The sequence below is a fragment of the Diplotaxodon limnothrissa genome, linkage group LG15 (assembly GCF_057381915.1).
Source record: "Diplotaxodon limnothrissa isolate DT_005_m linkage group LG15, D_limnothrissa_male_GT1.1, whole genome shotgun sequence".
Taxonomy (NCBI): domain Eukaryota; kingdom Metazoa; phylum Chordata; class Actinopteri; order Cichliformes; family Cichlidae; genus Diplotaxodon; species Diplotaxodon limnothrissa.
Window position 1 is genome coordinate 45,381,816 of NC_140610.1, and position 27,033 is coordinate 45,408,848.

A 27,033-nucleotide genomic window follows, 5' to 3' on the forward strand; every position below is an offset into this window, starting at 1 on the left:
GCTGGAGGGGCGATCCACCTCTCAGGCCTGCAGGCTGTGATGTTCTCCTTTATAGTGGACAGAAATTATTTTTTGGAGTGGCACAAATAATTTCTGTCGCATCTTATTTGGTGCAGAACAGCTGATTGTTCTGTAAATAGTTTGAAATGGTTATAAAAAAATGCCTTGGCTGCATTTTTAGGTGCAAATAACTTTGTTGTTTGCAAAACTTGTGCAAAGGTTTTTAAATTTACAATTTATATTTGCATTTCAGGAAAATGATTCCTTAAACACATTTGTAGTTGTTACAGTAAAAAATAGAACTTTTTTCAACTACATTTTATTTTTTTTGTCTGATTTTAAGATCAGTTGTGTTAATACAGTCCAAATGAAAAAATAATAAAAAATAATAGCTATGCTCAAAAGAATGATACCAAACAAAACGAGGTAAATAGTTTTTATAGGTGAAATGCAGAGGTCAAATCAAAAGTAGTCAAAAATGCCCAATTATACCCTGGACCCCAGAGGGTTAAACTTTTTTTTAAGTAACACAATAGTTACTTTACCCAGTAATTAGTTGCTTTTATAATATTGTAACTCAGTAACTTGGTTACTTTTTTGAAGAAGTAACTATAACTAATTTTTCAAAGTAAAGTAGTCATTTTGGCCTGTGTGATGACCTGATCATAAATTTAATTAAACCCTGTTGGAGAAGTTCATGGCTCATTTTAGTGAGTGAGGCACTGTAGCTGCTGGGGTGGTACTGGTCTCGTAATGGTTTACACTCCTTGAACAGTGAGACATTGTGCTTTCACGTGGTGCATAAACTGGACTATTCTGAATACTGTGGCATGGTTTTCACTCAGTCTGCATTAGAAATATTTTCACTGCAAAGACACATTTCTAGCATCAAACTTAAGCGTTTTCATATCAAAGGCCAACTTTAATTTCCAATCTGGAGAAAATATGTGTCCACATGTACACAGGTATTTTGGGAAAAAATAGCTTTTTAACACTTTGCAACACCAGCGATGTGTTCCTCTATTTCCTTTTTTGATGCGACTGAGACTGTGCACAGTTTTATTGTTCTGCCCTGGGCCTTCCTCCACATCATCCTCAAAACACCTGACTTAGACACATCGAAAGAAACCAGATAGTTGTTCAGGCACCAGGATGTTTTGTAATGTGCAAAACACCTGAGTAGTGACTCTACTCTAAGCTTCCTCACTTTACATCAGGATGACTGCAGCCACCATTCGGAGGAATCTTATTTGGAGCTGCAATCTCATTTTTTGGTCATTACTCACAGGATAGAAACACTGAACATAAAATGTAATAAATCTGAATCATGTGTGAAACAATATTTAAACTGTAAGTTTTATAGCATTATTATTATTACAGATAAACTGTGTTCCACAAAATAGTACAAAAAGCCAATTGAGAATCATTCATTAATGCAACATGTGTCAGTGCGAGACCACAATCACAGGCGGAACCTTTCACTAGCTGTAACATGTTTACCATGTTTGGTTTAATCATCTCATTATAGAGTCACATTGATAACAAAATATATTCTTGAAAAATGTCAAAATGACTCTTCTTCTAATTTCCTTATTAACTCATGAGATGTTCAGCATGACATTTTCTCCCTTTTAATGTGAAGCTGCTGCTATAAAGGCAGGTTGCATGTGCAGCAGCCTGAACATGTGTTGTGTAAGATTAGATTGATGATGTCTTATGTAATCTTATTGCTTATACTGGAGCTTTTCAAGACACTCTAATATATTGACACTGAAACAACAACAAGCAAAAAATGTTTTGAAAGATGCATGCTGTTAGTGTAATGTAATATACATGTGGGAACAGTCGCAAGATGCAGAATGGTAATATTGTCATGGTGTTTGTGTAGCTCATTATCTATTTAGGAGTAACAGTAAACTCATCTCCCGCAAAGTGCCTTACACTGACGATGGGAACCATCAGCTGTCTTCATCAATTTGAGCTGTGACATCATTTCATATTTAACAGACGTATGGGATCCTCCGAGCAGAAGACCCGCAGCTAATGTTTCCTCAAAATAAATAAAAAATGCATTAATAAAAAAGAAAGCTGTACTGATCACAAGAGTGCCACTCATAAATGTGACTTGGGCTACTTTGTGGAATAAAACAAAATTCTGGTCCTTAATCCATCACATGTTGAGCCAGTGGAAATCCTGACATGCTGTGACACAGCACGTCAGCGTTACTGCGACTGCTGTCAGTCAGTGCACACCATGCTGCTGGCTGCTCGCTATGTAAGAGTCACAAAACCCTCTTTATATAAAAGAAGTCACCTCCACCCACGTAACTGCACACACATCTGTGTGTGTGTGTGTGTGTGTGTGTGTGTGTGTGAGGGAGAGTCCACCACATCAGCATCAACTTGCTGTAAAGACTAAAAAGCAGCTGCTGGAGTTTTCTGCAATGAGATGCTGAAAGTGAAATTAAACGAGAACCTCTGGGGCTGAAAAATGAAGCAAACACAGAAATGCCATTAGCTGCAGTTGTTTGAGTGGCCTTACCATATCCCACTGGATATTGTTGCTGGGATTGACAGGTGTACTGCTGTAGCCAAAAGCTCTAACTGTGTATCTGTGGTATTTTTTTATTTTTATTTATTTTATTTTATTTATTTATTTATTTGTTTTTATCCTGTCCCATTTGGTTCTTTAGCCGTCAGAATTGTTGTCTGAAGACCAACAAGGATACCCAATGGATTTACTTTGCCAAATGGATCATCACGGTCTTGCCGTATTGGTCCATTTGATTGACCTTTGTTGTTATTGTTTATTTTATTTTATTTTATTTTCAGTTGTTACAGACGGGACAGACATGAGTGAGGGATAGGAAAGGGAGAAAGAAAGAGGAAGGAAAAGAAAAACAGAAGGGGAGAGGGACAGTGAGAAAGGGCACTTAAAAAGAGAAAGAAGAGAAAAAAAAATCTCCTGGATCAGCTGTTGAGAGAAAAAGAAGAGAAAACAGGCAAAAACAACAAAGCAACATACTAAACACAACACCATCACGTTAATCTAGCCAAGTGTAAACAGCAGTAAATACTAAATTTTGAATGTTGTGGTGCAGCACGCAGGACCGACAGCGCACAATGTGCTTGGAAATAGCACCAATAAAGGTGTAGCTTATGTCTACGAACAGTGAACACCCGTGTGCACACCTGTGTGGATCAGCGCGCTTGTATTCAAAAGATTTCCCATGTAATGGTCTGCTAGTGCACTGAAGATGGTGCCGAGTATGGCAGCCTCGTCGCGAGCTCCCCCAAGCAACAGCTGTTTTCTGTGTTTAATTTTACTTTTACTTTATTTTTTCACGACTAGCACATGTCTCCTTGTGTACGACCGACAAACCTTACTGGACATAAAAGACGGTCTTTCTTATCACTTTCCGGAGTTCAAGTTTTGCAACACGGACGCTCCGTTTGCAGACCCCCCATTCATCTCACCTGAGACGCCTTTGTTCTCTGTCCCTGGAGGCCGCAAACGCCGACGCAGAGAGAGAAGATCTGGCGTTCTGGTTCGACTGAGACGGCGCACTAACAGACCACCGTTACCCAGTTTATTACTGGCTAATGTGCAGTCTCTGGAGAACAAGCTGTGCGAGCTTCGGGCACGGATCTCATTCCAGCGAGAGATGCGGGACTGCTGCGTGATCTGCCTCACAGAAACCTGGCTATCGGACAAGGTACCGGACTCCGCAATACAACTACCGGGGTTCTCCGTGCATAGCGCGGACAGGTATTTATTAGTTTCAGATTTAGCCATTCTTGTATTTTGCTTGTTTACATTATTGTATTTTGCACAACTCTGTTGCTTGTGAAGCTCGCACACAAGAATTTCACTCACATGTACTGTACCAATGTACCTGCACATCAAATCAAATCAAATCACTTTTTATTGTCACATCACATGTGCAGGCACACTGGCACAGCACATGCGAGTGAAATTCTTGTGTGCGAGCCCCACAAGCAACAGAGATGTGCAAACACAACAACACAAACGAGCAAAATACAAGAATGGCCAACCTGAAACTAATAAATATATGTACAATATATAATAGTGTATGCATTTCTGGATGTGTATACTAAATGTTTTCCTACGTGTGTGTGGGTGTGTGTGTGTGTGTGTGTGTGTGTGTGTGTATACACATTTTTACAAATTAAATAGTAAAAAAAAAAAAATAAATAATAATAATAATAATAATAATAATAATAAAATATATAAAATATACAGAGTTGAATATGTGCAAAACAAGTGGCATTTATATACAGTGTGGAGTGCATAATGTTAAATTATGTCACATTTTTTATTGTCACATGTGATGTGACAATAAAAGTGATTTGATTTGATTTAGAGGGTGTAGAGAGCCATAGCCCCGCCCCCCAGGGCATGAAGCAGGCATGGAGGAGATCCAGGCTCCAGACATCCAGAGGCCCCAGAGTGCGAGAGCCCAAGGAGGACCACCGGAGGGGCATCCGTGCCACCCTCCTGTGCAGAGCTGAGGAGAGCCCCAGATGAGGGGTCACCCAGCAGCCACGGAGCAGAAGCCAGAGGGGGCTGCAGTGGCGTGCCCGCCGGCTCTGCTGGCAGCCAGCTGTGCCAGAGTGAATCGAGCCGCAGGCCCGGAGGCCCGAGGGCCCCCTTTGCCCCGGAAGAGGCCTGACCGAGCAACAGGCGCCAGGCCCCACCAAGTAGCCACTGGGAGTGAGCTGGTACATACCTGAGCGCCCAGCCCCAGACACCAAGAACCACCAACGCACCGACCCCTGAGGGCATCAGTAACTTGCAGGGAGTGTGGTGAGGGGAGATAGGCCTGGGAGGGCGTTATCTGTGTTATCTTATTAACGAGTGTTATCTGCCTGATGTCCGGTAAAAGTTCGTGTTTCAGTTTAAAGGAGTAAAATTCGTTTTTTAAATTATTCTGTTATGTAATAACATTCAGTGGATGTATTTACTGACTGAGACAAGGCAGCCAGTGTTTATATGGAAACTTATCAAAACAACTGGCTGTTGTCTCCATCCTTTATATACAATCTATAAAATGCACTTGTGTCATACACAACATGTGAGGATGAGCTCACACGTGTGTACGACTTTCCTCTCTGCGCGAGTCATCGCTCTCTACACTGACTGCAATAAAGCACAGAGCACCACTGCTTTCTGCTTTCAGTCAGCTTAACTGAACTTTGACTTTTAGGATTGTGGTTGGTTCTGTGAGATGTTTGCCATCTGAGCACTGTGTGGTCTCAGAGATATGAAACAACTGAACTGCTCTGAGTAGGTGGAAACCTCTGGGGATGAGAAATAAAGCTAAAACCAAGCATTTCCTTCGATATCCACTTGGGTCCACACCTCTCACTATGCATGTTAAAACTTGAGTTTATTTTGTAAGTTTACAGCCTTGTACAAAAGTTATTTCCATCACTACATCTAACAAATACGGAAACTATACGGCTAAGAAACCAATGAGTTCCCACAGTTTATTTGCAGTCTATAGTCTGGAGGCAGAATGCAGGTTTTCAGTTTCCTGTTACATTAAACCAAAATATGTCGAATTTCACAGTTTGTCGTCAATAATCTGTCCCACCACATCCATGAATATGAATTTTGGCTCTACGATTTACAAATTGTTTTTGAAGATTTAAAAACGTCCAGCAGTCTTTGTGATTTGGTTAAACTTGGCGTTACGCAGCATAGGTCAATATGAAAACGATCATGTTTCAATCTTAAAGTAAAGAAGACTACACTGCAGGCTATTTCTTCAGACTTCCTAAAGCACGCTGAGTCAGAGAGACGTATTACGCCCAGACCCTTACAGATGACTTGCAGCTATATTTGGTATTATAATTGTAATAGTGTCTGAAAGTAATGAGATTATGCTCTGTTGGACTAATTTAATCTCATGTTAGTCATTGCATTAGTAAGCAGGTAATTAATAATGTCTAACAGATTTAGTGAAGCCTGATAGCAGGGCATTTAAACTTGTGCCTGTCTGAGTCTGCGTCTGTGGCGCCACGCTGACGCCTGCTTGAAGATAAGATTGATTTAAATAGCCTCCAAATATCACTGAAAACATTACACAGCAACTCAGCGTGACTCTGTAAAACGAAGTAAAATAATATTAGGGTATTTTTGGCTGAAAGTGGGGCTGAAGATGAATTGAAATGGAAATGATTGGAGAGGATTGATGAATCATTTATGAGCAAGAGATGGGCCCAAAGCAGAGCACAAAGTTAGACTCCATGCCCACCCTCAGCCATCTCCTGCAGCAAGGCGAGGCTGTGAAGCTAAGTGTGTGATTTCTCCATAATTGGGTCCCTCTACTGTCATCTGGTTAACAGCCCCAGTGGGACGTCTCGCTCTGATCATCTAAAGCATCCCAAACTCACTCTCACCTCATTTCACCTTCCCCATCTTCCCCGTCTCCCCTCAAGCCTCTTGTCTTTCTTTTACCACTTACTGCTCGCTGCCATTGTTCCTCCCTTTGCTTCTGACAAGACATTTTGCTTGGTAGAACAAAGAATGACCGAAAATACATTAATGAAGCTTCTTCATATGTAAAGCTCTGATACCTGAAAGCATTTAGGGTCCTTAAGGCCATGACCCGACTGTACAGGGTGCAGATCCTTCTGTACTGCGCATGAAATACTGTGCAGTTCTAATCTTCTAAACACACTCTTCCAATGCAGACTACTGGCTATTGCTGAGTATATTGTAGGAAGAACCCCCCTCGGGGCCAAGCAGTTACCATCAGTTTCATTTCTAAACCTGAATTGTTCTTGTTCGGAGGTCTGCATGGCTGATCTCACGGTCGAAGAAGCTTTCTATGATTTACGAATTTTAACTTCATCTAATATTACTGAGCAAAAGGGACAAACAGGTTTGTTGAATAAATTATGAGGTGATATAAAACACCGTGTGTGGCGTTAGGAACATCTTTACGTTAATGCAGTGAACACAGACATCACGTTTCTGTCATGTTTTCTATATCGTTTGATTCTACACGTGGTTGGCAAAATGGCCAGCACGCTGGAACCTATTATACTGTGCAATGATATTGCCAACATTACAGGAACGAACAACATGGTTCTTATTGGAACAGAGACCAACTGGCTCTGAGTTCTCTGGCATGTTGGGAGTTGCAGCCAAAACTGGACCTATTAAAGAGACACAATGAACGAGCTTAGGTGCACATTTGAAGGGATTTCACTGGGGCTGAATGAGGCATCCTTCTATCCTGTTTTCTTTTGTAGTGGTTTTGTAGAGTCACAGTCTGAAGAATCAGCTCTATGTGCTGTTTATCACACCAGTCACTGTACACTGTGGGGCTGGCCTCTGTAGTGGGGTCAAACAACCACCGCAGGTGTGGATCTGAGCAAAAACATGGAGTGAAACTGCACATTTTAAGTTGGCCCTCAGGGTCAGAAAATGTTTAAAAACCAAAGAATAAATGTACAGATGGAAAAAAGCAGCAATGCAGATAAATGAATAATAAAATCTACATGTGAATAGAGATCGTCTAGCTTTGTGCTTCCAGCTTGCTCCGATGGACCCAAGGTGGCCAAAGAAAAAGAGATGAGCAGCTGATGAGCAGTCTTACTGTATTCGTTCACTTCACTGTGCCTCTCGTATCTATGGAAGCCCGTTTCCGCCACTAAAAAAAAAAAAAAAAGGATACTTAACTCAAAATTTCGAGTTATCTTTCTCGAAATTTCGACTTATTTTCTCGAAATTTCAACTTAGCAACTCGAAATTTCGACTTAATAACTCGAAATTATGAGAAAAATAACTCGAAATTTTGAGTTATTTTCTCATAATTTCGAGTTAGCTCTGCCAATCAGTAATCTATGTGAATGACGTCATTTCCGTGTTACCCGGAAGCTGAAGCCCTCAGCTACAAATGCTACAGAAATGCTAATTATAGATACGGATCATGAATTCACAAATTGCTGAGTATTTTAAGCGTGGCTTCACAAATGAGGAGATTCTTGCGTTATTAGCTGAATCACATGGCATTACTATCAGCCTCCGTACACTTGAAAGGATTTTACACAACAACCGACTTTGGCGCAGAAAGAACAAAACAGAGGTGGGAGAGGTGGCAGCTTTTATACAAGCACAATTGGCAACCTCAGGACAGTGTCATGGGTATCGTTGGATGCACCAGAAGTGTTGGATGAATGGCATTGTTACTGACAGAGAAACCGTTCGTCTTCTGCTCCGTTTATTCGATGGAGAAGGTGTGGATTTGAGGTCACGTAGACGACTGCGGAGGCGAGTGTATCATAGCAGAGGCCCCAACTATGTGTGGCATATCGACGGCTACGATAAACTGAAGCAATCAGTGGATGCATTGACGGATTTTCAAGGAGTATAATATGGCTAGACGCTTACAAGACAAATAATGACCCGAGAGTAATTGCTGGCTACTTCATGGATGCCGTGATTCAACAAGGTGGTTGCCCTGATCGAGTGAGATTAGATCTAGGAACAGAAAACGTCCATGTGGCTCACATGCAACGATTTTTGCACTTTACAGACAATGAACCAGAAAGAGAGCACGTCATATTTGGAGCAAGTACAGGAAATCAACGCATTGAAAGATGGTGGCTAATCTTACGAAGCCAGTGTATCCAGTACTGGATTGAACTATTTGACAAACTAAGAGAGGATGGCCACTTCTCAGACTCTTTCTTGGACAAATCATTGGTCCAGTTCTGTTTTCTTCACATTATACAGGTGAGTTTACATAGGTGATTGTGTAAACGACATGTATTGTAACTGTTTAATTTGTAACAACTCACACGGCCTTTGTATATTATAGAAACATCAGATATATTAAAGTACACGTGAAAAGTAGTGCTTTTTTTTAAACTGTTTTGTTAAAAAAAAAATTCCACATATATATCAAGGAACACAATTATACATTATAACACATTGATTATTTATGTGTTTAGGCCTCTCTCTGTACTCGGTTAGCATTTTTGGTGGGTCAAAACTAAGTAAATAAGTATCTGTCTGTTCATGATGTGTGTGTGTGTGTGTGTGTGTGTGTGTATAGGTATGTGTGTGTGTATATATACGGATATATATCATTAATGTAGCTCAAAGCTAAATTAATGGTGTGTAAGCTAAGAAAATCAATGTAGAAGTTAGTTGTGCTTTTGTACATTAACATTTTCATATTGTATGCCTGAAAATGTTTCTTTTGTTCATTTTGTTTTCATCTAGGAAGAATTAAATGAAGTTGCTTTGGCCTGGAATGACCACAGAATGCGCCCAGTCCACAACTCCCGAAGTCCTCATGGCCGACCATCTTTTATGTATGCCCTCCCAGACATTTATGGCGCGAGGGACTGTCTCAAACATGTCAATATGGACAAAGTTGAAGCCTGCCTTGAAGAATGCGTGTTCAAAGACTTTCCATGTGAAGAGGATGTCTTTCATCTCTGTGTAGAACTCATGTCAGAACATAACCTGGATTTCTCAGATGATGTGTTTCATACAGTGGATCTGTATGTAAAGCTAAGGCAGTTGATGCTTACTGAGTTGGAGCTTTTGCCTTAAAGGTTAGACATCGTTATGCATTTTTAATTCTGTATTTTCATATTTAAATTGTAAACTTTTATGAGTTATTAATTTTTGGATGGTTGTCGTTTTTGGGGCACACATACATGGGTTTTGAGGGCCTGAAAATGTATTTCACGAACAGGGCCAATTGAAAAAGGCTATAAAAATTGTATTTAATTTTTGGAGGGTTGTTTTTTTTTTTGGATGGTTTATTTCAATTAACAAACCAATTTTTTGTTTTAAAAGCCTTATTATTAAAACATATGTAAACATAATGTCTGTTAGACCTGCTATTTGGAGGATATGCAGCGCATGTCTCCTTGGAATTATGATTTCAACTTTTTGTAAATATGCTTTTTCATCTTTCTTTTTATTTGAGTAATTATTGATGTTTTGAAATATCTGGTTATGTAGCAGTAAAAAAAATTTTCACTGTCATTTTTTTCACTGCTGAGACTTTTTATATATACTGACTGTTTTCCTGATTATGGGCAGTATAATTATATATTTTTTAGCATATGGATAACCTAACTGAGTGAGATTTATGGACCTTTTTTTTTTTCGGATTGCGCCTCAGAATAATAAAAACCCAGAAATTACCAAAATTAAAGATGTAATTTGTCTCATTGAACACTTTATTATAAAACACAGATCTTTTGCCATCATCTTGTCTTAAAACAAAATAACTGTACTGTATTTACAGTAACACAAAAAACCTTAAAGTATTCTTATAAAAAGCTAATTGCAAGCACAAGACTTGGAAAAAGTACGATAATACACTCAACAAAAATATGCAATATGTTTTGCAAAAGTTCAATTATTATTAAAAATACAAAAAGAATGGGACAATAAAAAGAGATTGAGGATAATATGGCAAGATCTGATAACAATATCCTACAATTAAAGAATAAGAACGTGTGGTCTAAAACCACTATGAAGCAAATACATTAGGCTCAAACATGAAAACAGAAATATAGGAAAATATCTTTTAAATAACTACCCCATCGGCTATGTAGTTTTGAAAAAGGGGGCTATGATACACAGGGGTTTTTTTCCATTACAAAAATCAGGAAAAGCCAACCAAAAATCAACCTTCAGCTAAGCAATTGCTGATTTCACAGAAATCCAAAATAAAAGCATATAGGTGTGCCTTATGGCCATTCAATTTAGCAAAAGTCACCATAACCCAGATGGCTAAACAGAACTGTACAAACATAACTGTAATAAAATACAATGATAAAGTAAAACCTGACTTGTAAACTGTAAAATGTGTGCACGATGATAAAACATGTAGGAGATATTGCATATATCTCCTACATGTACTATACACTACATATTGCAGGGGTCTCAATCTCTAATTTTCTGGTGAACCACTACAATACATGTCATCTTGTGACATTACAGTAATAAAATTTGACAAATTAAAATTAACCTAATGCATTTTTTAAAGTTGATTTTGGATTCAAATAATAGAAAAAATGAATAAAAGGTGGAAAAACTGCTTTCATTGTTCACATGCACACATGCTGACTGAGGAAATGGGAATGCTTATAAATGGTCTCCAGACTGCCACTCTGAGACCTCTGCAGAAATGCATTTCACAAGTGTTTAGAAAAATATTGCCTCAGTTGTAATAGGAAAACACAGAAACACAAAGAAGTACCTCAAATTGCATTACAGTGGTATTTCACCAAATACTTTTTCTTGGAACTCAGTTTTTAAACACCTGAAACCTTTGCTGTGACATTCACATGGGAACACTTTAGTCTTAGTTCACAACTCAAATATAATCTGTTGTAAAACAACAATGGCTTTTAAGCCATTGTCCGTGAATCAAACCTTTAGATAATGTCCATAACCCACACATTTGATTCCAACACACTGTTCATCTCCGATCTGAAGTCAGGATAGCTGTCATAATTTATCGACAGCTCCAGTACACACCCACATGTGTGTGCCACAGGTCGTCTCTGGAAACCTTTCAGTTCGTTAAACCCAATGATGATGTTCTTTCCCAGATGTAAATCTGAACCTGTGCAAAACCTGAGGAACAAACACAAATGTTCCTTCTCAGCATTCTTCACATATGTAGTTAGATATTTCTGAATCAGCTTCTGGTGAGCCGTCATTGTTTCAGGGAAAGTGAGACACTTGAGAACTTTTCTCACAGTTGGTTGGAGGGTTTCATAAACTGAAGATAGATCACAAAGGCTTTCCCATGCAGTGCTGAGTGTTCTTGCCCACTGTTCAATAACATAGGCAGGCTCTTGGACAAGTGTTTTGTGTGCAAGCTCCAATAGGACTTCAGTGGCATTGCAGGCTGTTGGTATCTTTCTGCAGCTGTGGTTATCAAGTATGTCTATAAGTTCTTCTTGGTCCACGGTTAAAAATAATGTCACTGCTGTGAGAAGTGTTAGCGCTTAGAGACTGCGTGGAAGATTGTGGAAGGTTATCGTTTGGAGTGTCTTCAATGTATGTCACATCATGGCTGATTGTTTCAAATGGAGCAGATGTTTGGACTGTAGTGACAGTAAAAGAAGAGGTTTGGTTTTGAGGACTCGCTTCAATTTCTGAAGATGGATGCAAACCTGGGTTGGAGCTCTGAAGGCTGTCATTTTGTTTTTTCTTTGTGGTGAGGTAGAACCTGAGGATATTAAGTTTTGTGACATGATAAAGTTCTCCTACTGTCAATGCATCATCGACTATCATCTCTTGATAATCCTTCAGATCACAGTCAAAATCTGTTAAGGGCCCCTGAATGTTTCCTCCATCTGGAAAGAACAGGCCTGTTGCAACCTGTAATATGTCCCTTTTCTTGGCATCCTTGCAGATGTCTATTTTTCTTGTTCCTCCTCCTCGTCTAGCTCTAACCTGCTTGAAAACCTCAGTGTCTTCATCATAATGCATCCATCCTATTTCTATTTTTCTATTTCTCTTCAGAGCATTTCTTTTATGGGTTGTTTGGGAATGTTCTTCTTGCCGTGTGCTACTGCCATCCTCTTCAGATAATTTTCTTTTGGACAGTTTGGATTTCAGCCGTTCAAAAAGCGCTGACTTGCGGCTGCTGCCCCTCCGTCTGCAAAATCCAAATACTGCTAGACGATCACCGTATGATGGCAAATAAGTCTTCAGCTCCTCATCTGTCATTAGACTTATGACACTGGCATCAATCTAAAGATGGAAAAATAATTTAATTTATTGAAACAACCAGCCTTGAAAATACAATTCTATTTTTAACTTAAGAACAATGAGGAAAAGTTGCATTTCAACCAGTATCTTGTTGGAATTAAGTACCTTCTCATTCTCCAAGGTCTGTATAATTTCCTCAGAGACTTCTCTTTGTTTCAAGAATTCAGTCAAGTCTCCCATGCTGTAAGGAAGGATGTAAATTAAAATTACAAAATTAAAATAAAGCCACCATATTATCGTCAAAGTATCTGTGCCTACCTACATTATGAGCTCTGACTATGGTGGAGAAGTGGGAACTGCATTTTTAAGTGTCCATTTGCACTGTAACTACAATCAGCATCACAATACAGTCAATCCCACATTTTCTCAGTTGTCTGGTTACAGTTTTATTGGTTTTGTTCCTTATTTATATAGTTGTCAGTCATATTCCCTGTTTTGGGTGATTTGTGATTTTGTTTTATACAGTGCTGTATACTTATTACGCATGCTTTCAGCAAAACGTCTGTTTCATCAGACGTAACAGGTGTCATTAGCGTGTAACAGAAACCTTATAGGTACCTTTGGTTAACCCTGACGTTGCATTCTATTCAACTTTGTATGTAACAATCGCTGTCACACTGTTTTTATATACCTTTTATCCAGTTATCATTTGTAGGAAGGCATTCAAAACTGAAGAACCTGGCGCCATTTGTTGTTAATACAGCAGCTCACGACACGATCCAGTTTTGAGTGTGCACCCCTTTGCACCATATCCTTCCGGGTAACAAGGAAATGACATCAGCCACGTAGATTTCTTATTGGCAGCGCTAACTCGAAATTTCGAGTTATTTTCTCAAAATTTCGAGTTAATAACTCGAAATTTCGAGTTAATAAGTCCGAATTTTGAGAAAATAACTCGAAATTTCAAGAAAATAAGTCGAAATTTCGAGTTATGGATCTTCTTTTTTTTTTTTTTTAGTGGCGGAAACGGGCTTCCATACGTATCTCTCTCAGTGGTGTGGAGACTCTTTAACCTTTCTGTTCTAGTGATGGGTCGTTCGCGAACGAAATGGCTCTTAGAGCCGGCTCTTTGACGTGAACGACGCGAGCCGGCTCCTTATCGCGAGCCGTCACGTGGGTTTTTTTTTTTTTTCTTTCTCTCAGCCTCTCTCTCGCACTTTTTTCCCGCTTCACTCTGCACGCGGGCCTTGTGCTTTACGCTGGGCAGAGGGGGGAGGGGCGGTAGTTACACTCAGTAGCACAGGAACAGAGCCAGAGAGAGAGAAAGAGAGGCAGGGACAGCAACATTAGAAAGGTATAGTAATCATCCACAACTATTTTCGGTTGCAGATGATAAAGGATTGAGAAAGTTTATTCATGCAGGTCCATATGACAGAGAATATGCATGTTCTTTTAGTTTTCATATTATAATTTATATTTAATTGTGTTGTGGTTTGCAGTGTTTTGTGTTCTTTTCACTTTAAATTTGTGAAAGGAAAAAGCTGAAATTTTAAATAGTTAAAAGTTGAAATGTGAATAGTTGATTTTTGTATTATATGATTTATTTATTACATTTTATGTGGAGTGAATAAATAAAAGTATATTTACGGTGGCCCCTAGAGACAAAGCACATACAAACTTCAAATCACGTACGAACTCTGAAGCATGTACAAACTCCAAAACACGTACAAACTCCAAAACACGTAAAAACTCCAAAACATGTAAAAACACGTACAAACTCCGAAGCACGTAAAAACTCAGAAGCACATAAAAACTCAAAACACGTACAAAAGACAACAGAAGTGCTCCAGGATGCTGGGCGCAGTGTTGAGCCTTTGTTATCTTGTGGCTACACAAGCCAGCAAGTACTAACGACCGGATTTGGTGTGTGGTAATAACAGGTAAATGAACTTTTTTTTAAAATTATTTGAATATATATATGAGTGCCTGTGTATAAATACACAAACAATACACACATGCTTTCAATTGTGTAATTTAAGTGATCTAGTAGCTCTGCTTTGGAAGTTCAGTTCATGCTAGAAATGTGTTTTGGAGTTTGTACGTGTTTTGTCTCTAGGGGCCACCGCATATATTTATATATAAACATATATAAATAAAACCACTTGTTTTTACGTTAGTAATTCCTTTTGTGCATAATTTTATATTATTGTTAATAATAAATTAATTAAAGCAACAAAACAACCCGAAGACCCGGTTCGGAGCCGAAAGAGCCGGCTCTTTTTAGTGAGCCGAACCGAAAGAGCCGCATCTCTAAAAAGAGCCGGAAATCCCATCACTATTCTGTTCTTCCTGCTGGAGGCTCAGCACTTTTGAACCTGACCTTCTGCCCACATACAGCCGTTGGACAGCTCTGGCGCCATGGGGCAGTGGGTTGACCTGCATATTCTCAGCGTGCATGTCTCAGGACTTCATCTTTAACTTCGACATGTATTTTTCTCAGAATCAGCGAGCTGTTCTTCACCCTCCAGTGTGGAAGCTCTGTCTTTCCACGCTGGGCTTTCATTTTTTTTATTAATTAATTATTATTATTATGTGTGTTATTAAGAGCAGAGTGAAAACACAATGGCAGTAGTGATTGGTATTGTGATCAAGATTTAATTCACCTGAGCAGTAGCAGTGTTACCATGGCAACAGCATTCCTGCTGGCCTGTGTCATTATTTTCCCTTTCTCCCTCCTAAAATGCTCAGGAAGTTCCAATTTGCATTTTAGGATGAATTTGAAGGACAAAAAGTTTCCCCCCGCCACGGTCAGCTAGTTAGCTGCAATCATCAGGATCCCTGGTGTAAATCAGTTCCTGATTAGATGATGATACTCTGCTCTGGTGCTGAGGACACTGGGGACCACAGATAATCATCAGCACCTTCACTAAAACTATTTCCTGCTTTCTTTACAGACACAGCTTTCCATGGCTGGCTGATAAGTGGATGGAAAAACTGGAGTGTGCAAATCAGAAGCAGAAACTTTTTAATGAGCCTGAACTAAATTTGGGGCCCTAATTTACAGTTTCACAGCCAGGTAGGAACACACACACACACACACACACACACACACACACACACACACACACACATGCACACACATGCATGCAGATGCACACGTGCATGCTTATCTAGACTTCAGAGGACATTATTGACTCATAAGGTGGAATGACACATTTCCACCACACAATCTTTAAAAATATGTCCAAACCCCTGAACTTGAATATCTCTCTGGAAACAAGGATGAAGTTGAAGGGAGTTAAATCTGTCAAATTTAGAGTTTGGCAAGTGAAGACTGTGTTGGTGTGGCTAAAAACAAACCCTCCTGTGTGGGTGTACAGTAGCACAAACCACAGTATAGGTCGTTTGCACCGAATGTTCTCACTTGGTGGCCTCAGGAGGTTTCAGTAAAACTCTGTGTTGACAGTCTGATCCTGGTTGATGAATTCATGATTCTAAACTCAGTGAACAACAAAACATTTCCTGCTTGCAATCCTGACAACAACTGTTTCTATCAAAAAGACATTGATCTTTTAGTCTAACTGGCTCGGATAACTCGTGGTGGACTTTAGACATCAAACGAAGCTAACTGGACACAGACACTAATGTCTGCTCAAGCTCGAGGTTATTGGAGGTCTGAACCGGACGTCGCTCTGGCTGGTGAAGGATATAAAAAAAACAACAACAGCAATAGAATAATATTAAACACAAAGTGAACCCGTCTTCCTTCATTAAATAGGTTCTTTTAGATGTTAAGGAGGAATTGACTTAACCAGGCTGGCGGAGAATGAAGACAACCGGACACCTGCAGCAGATGGGGAATCAGTGAACTTTTATTGAGACAGAGACAATCTCTCAACACAGCTCACATCAGGAGATTCCTCATATTTGCTGTGAGGATGGGTATATATTCTCTAAAACTTACAGGAGGGGGTTGTGAGGAAAGTGCTGCATTAGCAGAAAAACAACTCCATAAAAGGAAAGCGGCCTTGGGTGTTCTAGTCTCTTCGCTTGCAGATATCTTGCACCTGCAGGATGAGGCGATCGCTTCTTATCGCTCTCAAGGCCAAAGTCGTGAGCACACATTTTTATTACACAGTTGCACAGTAACTTTAAAGCTGAACAATATTTAAAGCTGAATAATGTTTGATCGGATTATATTTTCTTCAAATCCCCCTTTTGACCCATCTTAAATGGGTCAACACACAAAAATAAGTAACATTCAAAGGAACACAGAGACGTGTCGAAGCCTGGCTCGAAAAACTCCTCGGGTCTTATCATTTGTCTTTATCTGTCATTGCAGATGAGGAGAAAAGAGTCCAGGCACCACCCTGCCCAGGGGTCGGCTGCAAGCAGTCTCGGTTCCCGATGAAAGCAGTAACAGCTGTCCTGCACAAAAGGATACAACGAGTCAGTGCAACCAGGGTAGTGACACAAAATTAACAGTTCCTGTAACTCAGCAACCAAAAAGCATAAGTAATGATAAAAATGTGGAGAGTACAGAGTATACTATAATAATGAGAGATATAAACGTGAAAATGTGAAAGAATAAATCAACCATAAAATAAACCCAGAACGGTAACTGCTAAGGACATTCAAAAGTGAATATGGTAAAACGTGAGGAAGGGGTGTGGAAAAAAAAAACAATTTATATCCAGTGGTGGGAGTACACATTCGCTCAGGCTTAAGTCCGGAGACCCTGAGAACATCGCTTAACCCTCACAACCCGACCAGACACAGTACAACCAGATATATCCTTCAAGAGGAAGTGGGTGAGGGAAACAATTAATAACAAGCCTAAGACAAAACACCACAGAGAAACAACCATTCTAGAAGCATTTAAACAAGAGAAAGACGATAATGGTCGTCACCCTCACGATCAGAGTTTTCATCATCCGTTGGCGAGGAGGTGGGAAGTTGACTAGCCAATAAAGGCATCTGCCGGGCGAGATCCTTATCCTCAGGAGTGAAAGCTGTAACAATCAGTCTCTGGAAGAGGGATCGAATGCATGGAATACAACAGCAACCGCAGGTGACTAGGACAGCAACAAAAACTGAGATGGAAACTAGGATGGAAGCTACAAGGGCCTTATATTTGCCAAACATGTTAAGCCAAGAGTCCCACATGGCAGTATCAACGCCCGAGTGTTCCTTCATTTTAACAGTAAGAGCTGTGAGACCAGTAATAGCTTTAGTGAGGGAACCATCAGGAGCTGTGTTATTGGGGATATAGGTACAGCACTCCTGACCAAAAAGGCTGCAGACTCCGCCTCTTTCTGCGAGGAGAAAATCCGTTGCGACCCTGTTTTGGAAAGCCATTAGGGAAGTGGCAGATAACTGTGCATGCACAGCTTCAAAACCATCTCGAGTGTAATTAGCTAACAGTTGCACATTAAAGTGAATGTAGTTAATTCTGTCTACATTCGCATTTATTTCAACCATCCAAAGTATCGAGGCCCATCCTGCTTTAACCTGGTCTCGCAGTTTATATTCATCGGGGACCCCACGGGGTATACCTACAGCATCAATATAGGTTGGATTATGAGCTGAACCTGGGATTAGAGAACGTTTAGAGCGGCGTTCAGAGGAGGATGGGAGGCCAACTTCGTGTACTTCTATAGAGAGATCTACTGGAGTGACTGAAACAGGTAAAATAAGAGTTATGAGAGCGCAAAGACCTGACGCATCCCGAGGGAAACCATCATATAACTTGTTTTTGCCACACCACCACCACAAATCAGCCCTAGCCGTAGGTCGGAAGTTTGGTTTCATAACCGTCATCTCAGTGCACCAAGAAGAGTTCAAGCTACCTAGTTTTACTGCATTGCCAGTCAGGTTAATACAAGTGAAATTGTTCACAGCTACATCTGAAGAAAAGAAAGGTGGTTTATTAGAGACCGAGCGTTGAGTTTTAGGAAAGTGGTTTTCCAGATATGAGCAATGACCTCGTTTTGTATTGTTCATAAGATGCAGGAGGCATGCACTATTGACTGGCGCCGGTACAACTCTTAAAGTGGGGCGGGCTCCCATACAAACTATGCAGTCGGAAGCCGTCTTGTCAGCAGCTTGTTCAGCTAGTAGTAACCAGTTGTTTGTTGCTCCAGAAATACCGGTTAGAATTTGGAAGAGGTCATCTTTAGACATTTTATTTGTGTCTACAATGCGTATTCGGCCGTTTCTCCCCCCGTTTGTATATGTCACCGGAGGGCCATTAAAGGTGGGGTTATCATCTTTAACTACAGAGCTTGGAGCTGCACCAACGCTAGGGCATATTTCCATTTGCCAATACAGGGCGGTGCGATCAGTCCAAGGGGCAAGTATAAATTGTTGACAGGAGGTCAAGGCCAGATCCTTTAGGGTAAAAATTAAGCCTGAAAGATCCGGTTTTTTTGCTATTCTGAGCATATTTTGGTTTCTCCAGTGCAAAGCCTGACCCCTAGAGTGCTTGGACCAATCGAGGTCCGTTTCTGACACTAAACTGGACCACTTCCACTGATGCCAACCTCCCAGGGTTATATACCACACTGAGGAGGAGAGATGTACTGCAAGGTTAAAAAGATCCCCCCCTTGGTCTTTGGTGACGGGAGTGACTGGGAAGCTAGCGAAATCTATTTCAACTACCCAACTTTTATTGTTGGGGACACAGAGAGTAATCATTCTAGTCGTACTTGGGGTACAGGAGGTAACCGTGTCTCGTTTCTTTCTAAATCGATCGGGCGTGGGCAAAACTGGAGAGGAAGTGGTGGGCAAGACCCTAGGGGCTACATTTGTCAGATTGGGACTGTCAGAAAGGGGCGAAGCTTTTGAACTTGAAGGTGTCAGAAGTGTCGGGGGCCCTTCACAGATCAGGATTATGCCAATGGGAATGAGACCCAGGGCCAGGAAGCAAACAAAGACGCAACATCTTTGCCTGCCTGTCATTTCAGGGGGAAAGGGCCAAGACATGTTTACTTAGCTTGGATGTCGTCTAATAGAGGATGATGGGGCACAGAAAGGTGGTCCAGTTCCCCCCACCTCGCCAAGGGCGTGTTCTAGGAGTTAAAGAGCAACAAAAAGTATCAGTGACACAACTTTAAATGAGCTTTCAGCGGTTAAAACTATTGCAATGTAAAATGTAAATCTTAAAAACTCAAGCCAATATAAAAGCAAAGTCATAAAAGATGTTAAAAATAGAAAAATAAAAATGTTTAGTTCAGTATGAAGAACACCCCCTTTTGTAACCAGCCGGCTTGTAGGTTGAGTTTTGGCTCCCTCAAGTGGTTGGTGATGCTGTTGCAGCTCCTTCTGACAGGTCCTTCTGCACCTCTCTCAAGGTTCTTCCTGGTTCGGTGGCAGCAGCGCACTGTGTGTAATGAAACCAGGTGTCACCTTTCCCTTCGAGCCTGACAGCGTGGGAGGTCCGCTCTGTTATGCGGTAAGGGCCTGTCCAGCGAGGCTCAGCCCACTTTCTCTTTGTGACTTTCAGGAGGACGTAGTCCATTCCAGGTGTAGCCGCCTCTTTCAGCTCTTGCTGGTTTCTTTCAGCGACCTGTGAGGAATACTGGGCAACAAAACTGCGGAGCATGTTATAATATGTCCTCGGATCGAGGTCTGAATCAGCTTCATCCGACATTAACAGGCGAGAGGAGGGGCCAGGAAAAGGCCTGCCATGCTCCAACTCAAATGGAGTGTAACCAGAGGTTTGATTTACTGAGCATCTTATGGACATTAATGCAAGAGGCAATGCCTTAACCCAATCTAATTTGGTCTGTGCACAGATTTTAGCCAATTTAGTTTTTAGAGTTTGATTCATCCTTTCCACTTTCCCCTGGGACTGGGGGTGGTAAACTGAGCCAAACTTATGTTTCAAACCTAATGCGGCTTCAACCCTCTGCAGATCGTGGTTCCTGAAATGTGAACCATTGTCCGACCTTATGACCTCGGGAAACCCATGCTGTGGTATATAATGATTAATCAGACACTTCACCACAGTTCTACTGTTTTCACTTGCTGTCGGCCAGGCTTCTGGCCAACCTGAAAATGCATCCACAGCCACCAGCAGGTACCTGTAACTACCTACTCTGTCCACCATGTCTGTGTAATCAATGATTATTTCTTTCCCTGGGCAAAGTGGGATGGGGAAGTACCCTGCTATTGGCTTGAAGGCGGGCTTGATTCCAAATTGGTTGCACTCCTTACAGGTTTTAACCATGTATTTTGTCATGTCTTTTAGATAAGGGTGCCACCAGGCGGCTAAGTTCCTCATCATTTGTGCAGGTCCCACATGCCCCACTCCATGTGCCTCTTCCATTGCTGTCTGTCTGACCCCTGGCGGTAGAATGGGCCTTCCATCTGGGCCACGCCAAACATCTGTGTTTGTGGCCCCTCTTGTTACCCATAATGATTTTTCCTGGGGGCTGGCTTTGTCCTGTAACTCTCTGATTGTGGCTAGGCCTAGTTGTATGGGTGGTCTTTCTGGAGGGGGTGTGGCTTCTGGGTCCATTACCATAATCAGGGAGGGTAAGTAACCAGCTGTCTGCTTAGCTACTAAGTCGGCCTGTTTGTTACCTAATGCCACTAAGTCTAGTCCGGCACTGTGTCCTTTGCATTTTACCACTGCCACCTTAACAGGTAACAACAGTGCTTCCGCTAATTCCCTCATTTCTATCTCATGTTTAATAGGCTTTCCGCTGGCTGTCAAAAAACCAGCTCTTAGCCACTGCTTGAGCTCCACATGCACTGCTCCCACAGCATAAGCTGAATCACTGTATATATTCACTTTCTGTCCCTTTCCCATCCTTAAGGCTTCAATCACCGCTCTCAGTTCAGCTCTCTGTGCAGACTGTTGTCCTGTCAACTGCTCTGCTTTCACTGTTTTCCATCTCATGTCTGTCTGTTCCACTATTGCCCATGCAGCCTTCAACATTCCACTTTCAGTTCTGAAACAACATCCATCTGTGAACCAATCTTTTTCTGCATCCATTAGAGGTTCTGCCTGCAAATCTGGCCTGATTTTCTCCTGTACCTGCACAACCTCTTCACACATATGTGGTTCCCCCGATCCCATGTGATCAGCCATGTTTATGCCTTCATGTGAGTAGGTGATGTGTGGTGCTTCCAAAATGGTACTGAGGCGTCTCTGCCTGAGTGAAGTGAGTGTGAAGGCCTGTGAGGAGACGTAGGCCACCACACTGTGTGATGTCAAAATTTTTAGTGGGTGGTTCATCACTATGTGTGCTGTTTTCTGAATGATTTTTGCAAGTCCAGAAACGTGTTGTGTGCACGGTGGGTGGCGTTTTTCAGTGTTGTCAAGCATTACGCTTACATATGTCAACACTTTTCTCTCTCCCCCTTTTTTCTGGAACAGGATACCATTGATATGGGTTCCAGTTCCAGAAACATCAAGATGAAAAGGCAAAGCATAATCTGGCACAGCAAGGTCAGAGGCGACAGAAAGCTGTTGTTTTAACTTTATAAACGCCTGTTCTGTTTCTGTAGTCCATGAGAGGGGAGCAGAGAGGTTTCTCATGCCTTGTTCATTTACCAAAGCGCGCAAAGGGGAAGTAAGGCCAACATAGTCTGGGACATAGGTCCTGCTGTAACCAGTCAGGCCCAAAAATGACAACATGTCTTTTACAGTTAGAGGTTTTGGATGGTGCAAAATGGAGTTCCTGTGTTCTGGGGACAAGGAAATACCGGACTGTGAGACCATGCGGCCTAGAAAAGAAACCTGTTTTCTTGCAATCTGTAGTTTGTTTTTGCTCACTTTAAAACCTGTGTTGGCCAGGTGGTGAAGTACCACTCTGGTGGCCTCCAAACAGATGTCAGCCGTGGGGGCAGACAGCAAAAGGTCATCCACATATTGTATTAACATACAGTCAGATGGTAGTGGGCTGGTTTGTAAAAGTTCTTTCAAACACTGATTAAACAGTCCTGGGGAGAGGGCAAATCCCTGTGGTAAGCGAGTGTAACGCCATTGTCGGCCTCTAAATGTAAATGAGAAAATGTCACGCAGTGACTCACGAAGTGGGAGGCAGAAAAAGGCATTAGCCAAGTCAATGCAGGTGAACCAGGCATGAGATGGTGGGAGGTTGGTCAAGGCAACATAAGGATTAGGCACAGGCAAAGTAGGAGTGCCAAGTAAGGCATTAATCCTTCTCAAATCATGTGCCATTCTGAACTTCCCCGTGCCTTTTTTCTCAACGGGTAGGATGGGCGTGTTCCACTTAGAGCAGGAGGGCTCCAAGACACCGGCAGTGACCAAACCAGAAATTGTTTCTGCAATCCCAGCCTCAGCCTCCGGTCTGTGTGGGTACTGAGGCTGCCACAAAGGGGTAGCAGATGACAGTTGAAAAGAGACTGGCTCCACATCAACTAAACCTACATCTGTGGGTCCATGGGACCACAAACAATCTGGAAGAGAGTCGAGTAAAGGCGCAGCATCACAGTGGTCTGTGTGTTCTCTGCCATGTGACCCGCTGACCACTCTATGTTGCAGTGTTGAGGAATTAAAGCAATCATTTAAAATTTGGTATGTCTTGGTAGATGGAGAAAACAAAACCTGTGGGAGTTTTGTAGGTGTCCAGTCAGTGGCCGCAAGGGAACGTTTAACCATTCCACCCAGCTCCTTAGCCTGGTGTCCAGGATGTAAGGCCAGTGACACATGGGGAGCTGCCTCATCAGACATCATGTACCACTGTAATTGATCTGTTGTAAAAGTAACCGCTGCTGCCACTCCCTCCGGTGCCGCAAAAATGCACGACATGTTCAGAGACCAAGCCCGCCCCTCACACTGCTCTTGGAACATGTGCTGGTACCAGGTGGTGTCATGCCTGTCATAAAACAGTGTAACATGAGGTGGGTCAGGGGGAGGGACATAAGGATGTAGGAGTGAGAGCCACGGCCGCCATTGCTGAAAAGCAGTACAAACTCCTGGTTCAGCAGGTGTTTCAACTTCCAATAATGCCCAGTAGATGTCAGCAGAGTCCGCCAAACAGGAGGAGGGTTGCAGTAGAAACTGACCACCTCCCTCTGGCCCATTAGAACAGGGAAGCACAACCCCAGTAGGGAGAGTCACAGTTAGGCCTTGTGAAGAGCAGAGTATTGTGGCTCCTAATTTAATCAACAAGTCTCTTCCCAGTAAATTCACAGGAGCCTGTTTTGAACACACATAGCTGTGTAACAAAGTCTGATCTCCAACCGTTGTGGGGAGGGGCACGGTGTAAGGCAGAGTTTTAGGTTCCCCAGATATGCCCACCACTGTAATCACTGTGTCAGTAAGTCTTTCACGAGCAACATCCTTAATGGTGGAGTACGTAGCTCCAGTGTCCACTAAAAAGCTGCTTCTTCTTCTATCTACAGTTATGGACAGCATAGGGTCCGCCGTTGTCCCTTCACCGTCCTGGGCAGTCTGTGGGGTGTCCTATAGCTGGGGACCACCCTCGTAGTACTCCCACCCCATCACAGGCATCTGTGGGGCCGGGGGCACTTCAACTAAAGCACCACGAGGTCCACCTCTGTGGCCAGGATGCTGATAGGGCCCACCACGGGCTCCCCTGCCTCTTCCAGCAGCCGGGTTCAAAGGGCACGCTTTAGCCCAGTGTCCAGGTTGTCCACACCGGAAACAAACATACATCTGGCCTCCCCTACCACCTCCCATCTGACCCCTTCCCCTGAAACCACCTCTGTTTCCTCCAAATGGGGAACCTCTCTGCCCATAAGGGGCCGGGGAGTGATAAGCACCATACTGGGGGGGCTGTGGATCAGTTGGCCATGGGTTCGGATACAAATCAGGGGCAACTGGACCAGGAGGGGGAGCCGCAGCGGCCACAAGCTGCTTTTTAGGCTTGTCACCTTTTCCACCCAGGTCGTTTTTAGCTTTCTGCAGCTGAACCTTCAACAGTTGCAACTGTAAATCTTCGACGCTCTCCGCTTTATCATCAGACTTAATCTGCACTTTGTTAAGATTAAAAATCAAATGTTTCTTCCAGATTGCAAAGTCACAGTCCTGCAAATCAGGATTATCCTCCATTTTCTGGCTTACTGACTCCGGAATGCCCCTCAGCACCGCCCTTCTAAACCACATGCTCTGTGAACAAGTCCTACTGGGGTGATGACCTGTATGGTTCACCCAGTCTTCAACAGCCTGATTTAGATAATGGGTGGGATTTTGCTTTCCCTCCCATTTAAATTTCTGTAAGGTGCCTTGATTTTTGGGTGGGAATTGTTTGCGCAGGGCCGGTCCAATAAACCTCAAGGCCTGCATTAGGGGCACCTCGTTCTCATGCATGGTAGTACCCGCATTTTGTTCCAGGTCCGCTGCCTGAGATCGGGATGTGCACCTAGTTATAATAGCTCTAAAATCTCCCAGTGCGAGGTCCTGTCCAGCTGTGTATTTATCCAAACCAGCCAACCAGGCATTCCCTCCCTCCATTATGTCAGGGAGTTTGTCCACTAGGGCCTGGACATCTCCGAATGAATAAGGTTGATACACTGGTGTACGTTGCGCTTTAGTCTGGACCAGGGGAAACATGCCTGGAGGCTGAGGCACAGGGCCCTTAGATCTAGTCTGATATCCTAAACTGGGAGAGGTAGAGAGGGGTGTATTGTTAAGGTCACTGAGTTCATCATCAGTATCCTCAGTTTTTCCCCCGCCTGGTGGGGTAGCAGTGTCAGCAAAAACGTGGGCTAAACTCATCTGTGTTTCCGGATCCTGACGGCCCACCAAAGACATGGTAACTGTGACATTTGGTGAAGTGCCAGGCTCAGTTTTTGCAGTAGCGGTCAGATCTCCCTTAACAGCGACAGGAGTGCTGGCAAAGGGGTTGGACCGGGAAAGGGGGGCTGACGCAACACGATTATTCACCTGGACCACTGACCTATGTTCATTTAAGCAGCTGCGTAATGCTGCTTCTAGATCAGTTAATTGTTGTTCAGTGGGTTCCTGTCTGTTCATTCGAACCGCAAATGGTGCGCTCGCAAATGGGTCAGTTAGGCCCTCAGATCCGGTTCCAGAACACTGGGACATAGAAGAGGGGGCTCTACTACTAGCTGAGGATGTCGCCGACAGAGAGGAGCTTCCTGGGCAAAAATGCTTGGTATCTATGGGAGTTGGAGCTACGGGCGGTTCTTCTCCAATAGTCATTATTCCACCAGAGATATTAAGTACCGGATATATGCCTGCTGAGGGAGGAGTTGAGGCAGAATAGGGAGGTGGCTGAGACCTATTTTTCTTCATGTGTGGTTTTGCAGTTTCCCATAAACACACCCAGTGATTAAATTTAACTTTGCGGCCTGCGTGCTTATCTGCTTCCTTTCTGTGTCTCACCCCGCTCATCACACCTGCACCTGCTGCTGCTGAGTTGGCTTCTTCCTCTTTCTCTTTTGCCTGCATAGCCTTATTCTGCCAAATTATTCCCCAATTACCACTACTCCCCTCGTCCTTTCCCTTTTCTTTCATTAACCTTTCAGCTGTTTTCCTCAATGACTCTTTCTGCTTTTTTGCTTCTTTAGGCTGGTGTGTGGAGTTGATGACTGTCTCAACACATGTTAATTGTTCTCCCAATGTGCTAAGAATAACACCGGGACCCCAACCATCATCATTAGTTTCTCGATCTAATTCTCCATCCATTTTACTGTCAATGGAGGAGTGTTCTTTTATTGATTTTAAAGGAGAATTTGGGCCAGCTGGGTTTCTGCCTCTGTTAGGCACTAACAGCTGGGGTGCTGCTTTAAAGGTGAGTCAGCACTGAAATATCCCTTCAGGTGTTACCAAGCTTCTACCAAACCGGAGTCTGGCGGGTAACCTTGCCTAGAGCTTCCTGATAGGGGTGCTAGTTGGTTGTCACCTTGTTCACACGTCTCATTCACACTTCATACATTACCTGCAGTCACTCATTACCCTCCTTATGTATGTAATAAATGTGTAAAAAAAAAATTCTATGTGTGGTGTATTATTTTAACCAAAAGAGGAACCTAGTTCCTTTAATTGTATAATCTGTGAACAACGGAGAACCAAACTGTCCTGCCCAGTGTTCCACAGCAAGCATTCAGCGTGTATTTATGTGTGTCCAATATCAAACAGAACATCAAAACATTTAAAACACTGAAATCATCGGGGTTTTAAGAAGAGATCCGTTTTCTCCTATTGATCAAAGGGACCCCTCCTTTGGACTCCAACCAGTACTTCTCCTTTTTAAGTTTTAGAGGATCTTTTCTAATAAAGTCCTCTGGGCCTTCCTAACCCTTCTGTAGTTTAGAGAATATTACTAAAAAATATTCTCAAG

At 42.4% G+C, this 27,033-nt stretch overlaps 4 protein-coding genes across 4 annotated transcripts; 1 reads left to right on the top strand and 3 right to left on the bottom strand.

Annotated features, from left to right (window-relative positions):
- The first annotated feature begins 8,374 nt into the window (after nt 1-8,374).
- On the top strand, nt 8,375-9,896 carry LOC146618146 (uncharacterized). The gene is made up of 2 exons (XM_085373268.1): nt 8,375-8,770; nt 9,263-9,896. Exons 1-2 carry the CDS (start codon nt 8,465-8,467, stop codon nt 9,596-9,598), a joined length of 642 nt encoding a protein of 213 aa, XP_085229394.1. The 5' UTR covers nt 8,375-8,464; the 3' UTR covers nt 9,599-9,896.
- Nucleotides 9,897-11,992: 2,096 nt separating this feature from the next.
- On the bottom strand, nt 11,993-13,451 carry LOC146618147 (uncharacterized; the record flags this gene model as incomplete). Its single annotated transcript, XM_085372852.1, has 3 exons — nt 13,422-13,451; nt 12,896-12,971; nt 11,993-12,772 (listed from the first exon to the last, which is right to left on the bottom strand). Coding segments are annotated over exons 2-3 (855 nt in total), but the record flags the coding sequence as incomplete, so codon positions are not given.
- A 4,157-nt stretch (nt 13,452-17,608) lies between these two features.
- Nucleotides 17,609-19,714, bottom strand: LOC146618148 (uncharacterized). Its single transcript, XM_085373567.1, has one exon. It carries the CDS (start codon nt 19,712-19,714, stop codon nt 17,609-17,611), a length of 2,106 nt encoding a protein of 701 aa, XP_085229693.1.
- Nucleotides 19,715-24,118: 4,404 nt separating this feature from the next.
- On the bottom strand, nt 24,119-26,458 carry LOC146618149 (uncharacterized). Its single transcript, XM_085372432.1, has one exon. The coding sequence runs from the start codon at nt 26,376-26,378 to the stop codon at nt 24,171-24,173; it is 2,208 nt and encodes a 735-aa protein (XP_085228558.1). The 5' UTR covers nt 26,379-26,458; the 3' UTR covers nt 24,119-24,170.
- Between the last annotated feature and the right edge of the window lie 575 nt (nt 26,459-27,033).

What these genes read in the sequence shown, in the direction of transcription:
- LOC146618148 (XM_085373567.1), bottom strand. Translation starts at nt 19,714, where the DNA reads ATGTCTTGGCCCTTTCCCCCTGAAATGACAGGCAGGCAAAGATGTTGC.
- LOC146618149 (XM_085372432.1), bottom strand. Translation starts at nt 26,378, where the DNA reads ATGGATGGAGAATTAGATCGAGAAACTAATGATGATGGTTGGGGTCCC.
- LOC146618146 (XM_085373268.1), top strand. Translation starts at nt 8,465, where the DNA reads ATGGATGCCGTGATTCAACAAGGTGGTTGCCCTGATCGAGTGAGATTA. An exon ending in GTTTTCTTCACATTATACAG is followed by an intron (nt 8,771 to 9,262) that starts GTGAGTTTACAT and finishes GTTTTCATCTAG; the next exon opens with GAAGAATTAAATGAAGTTGC.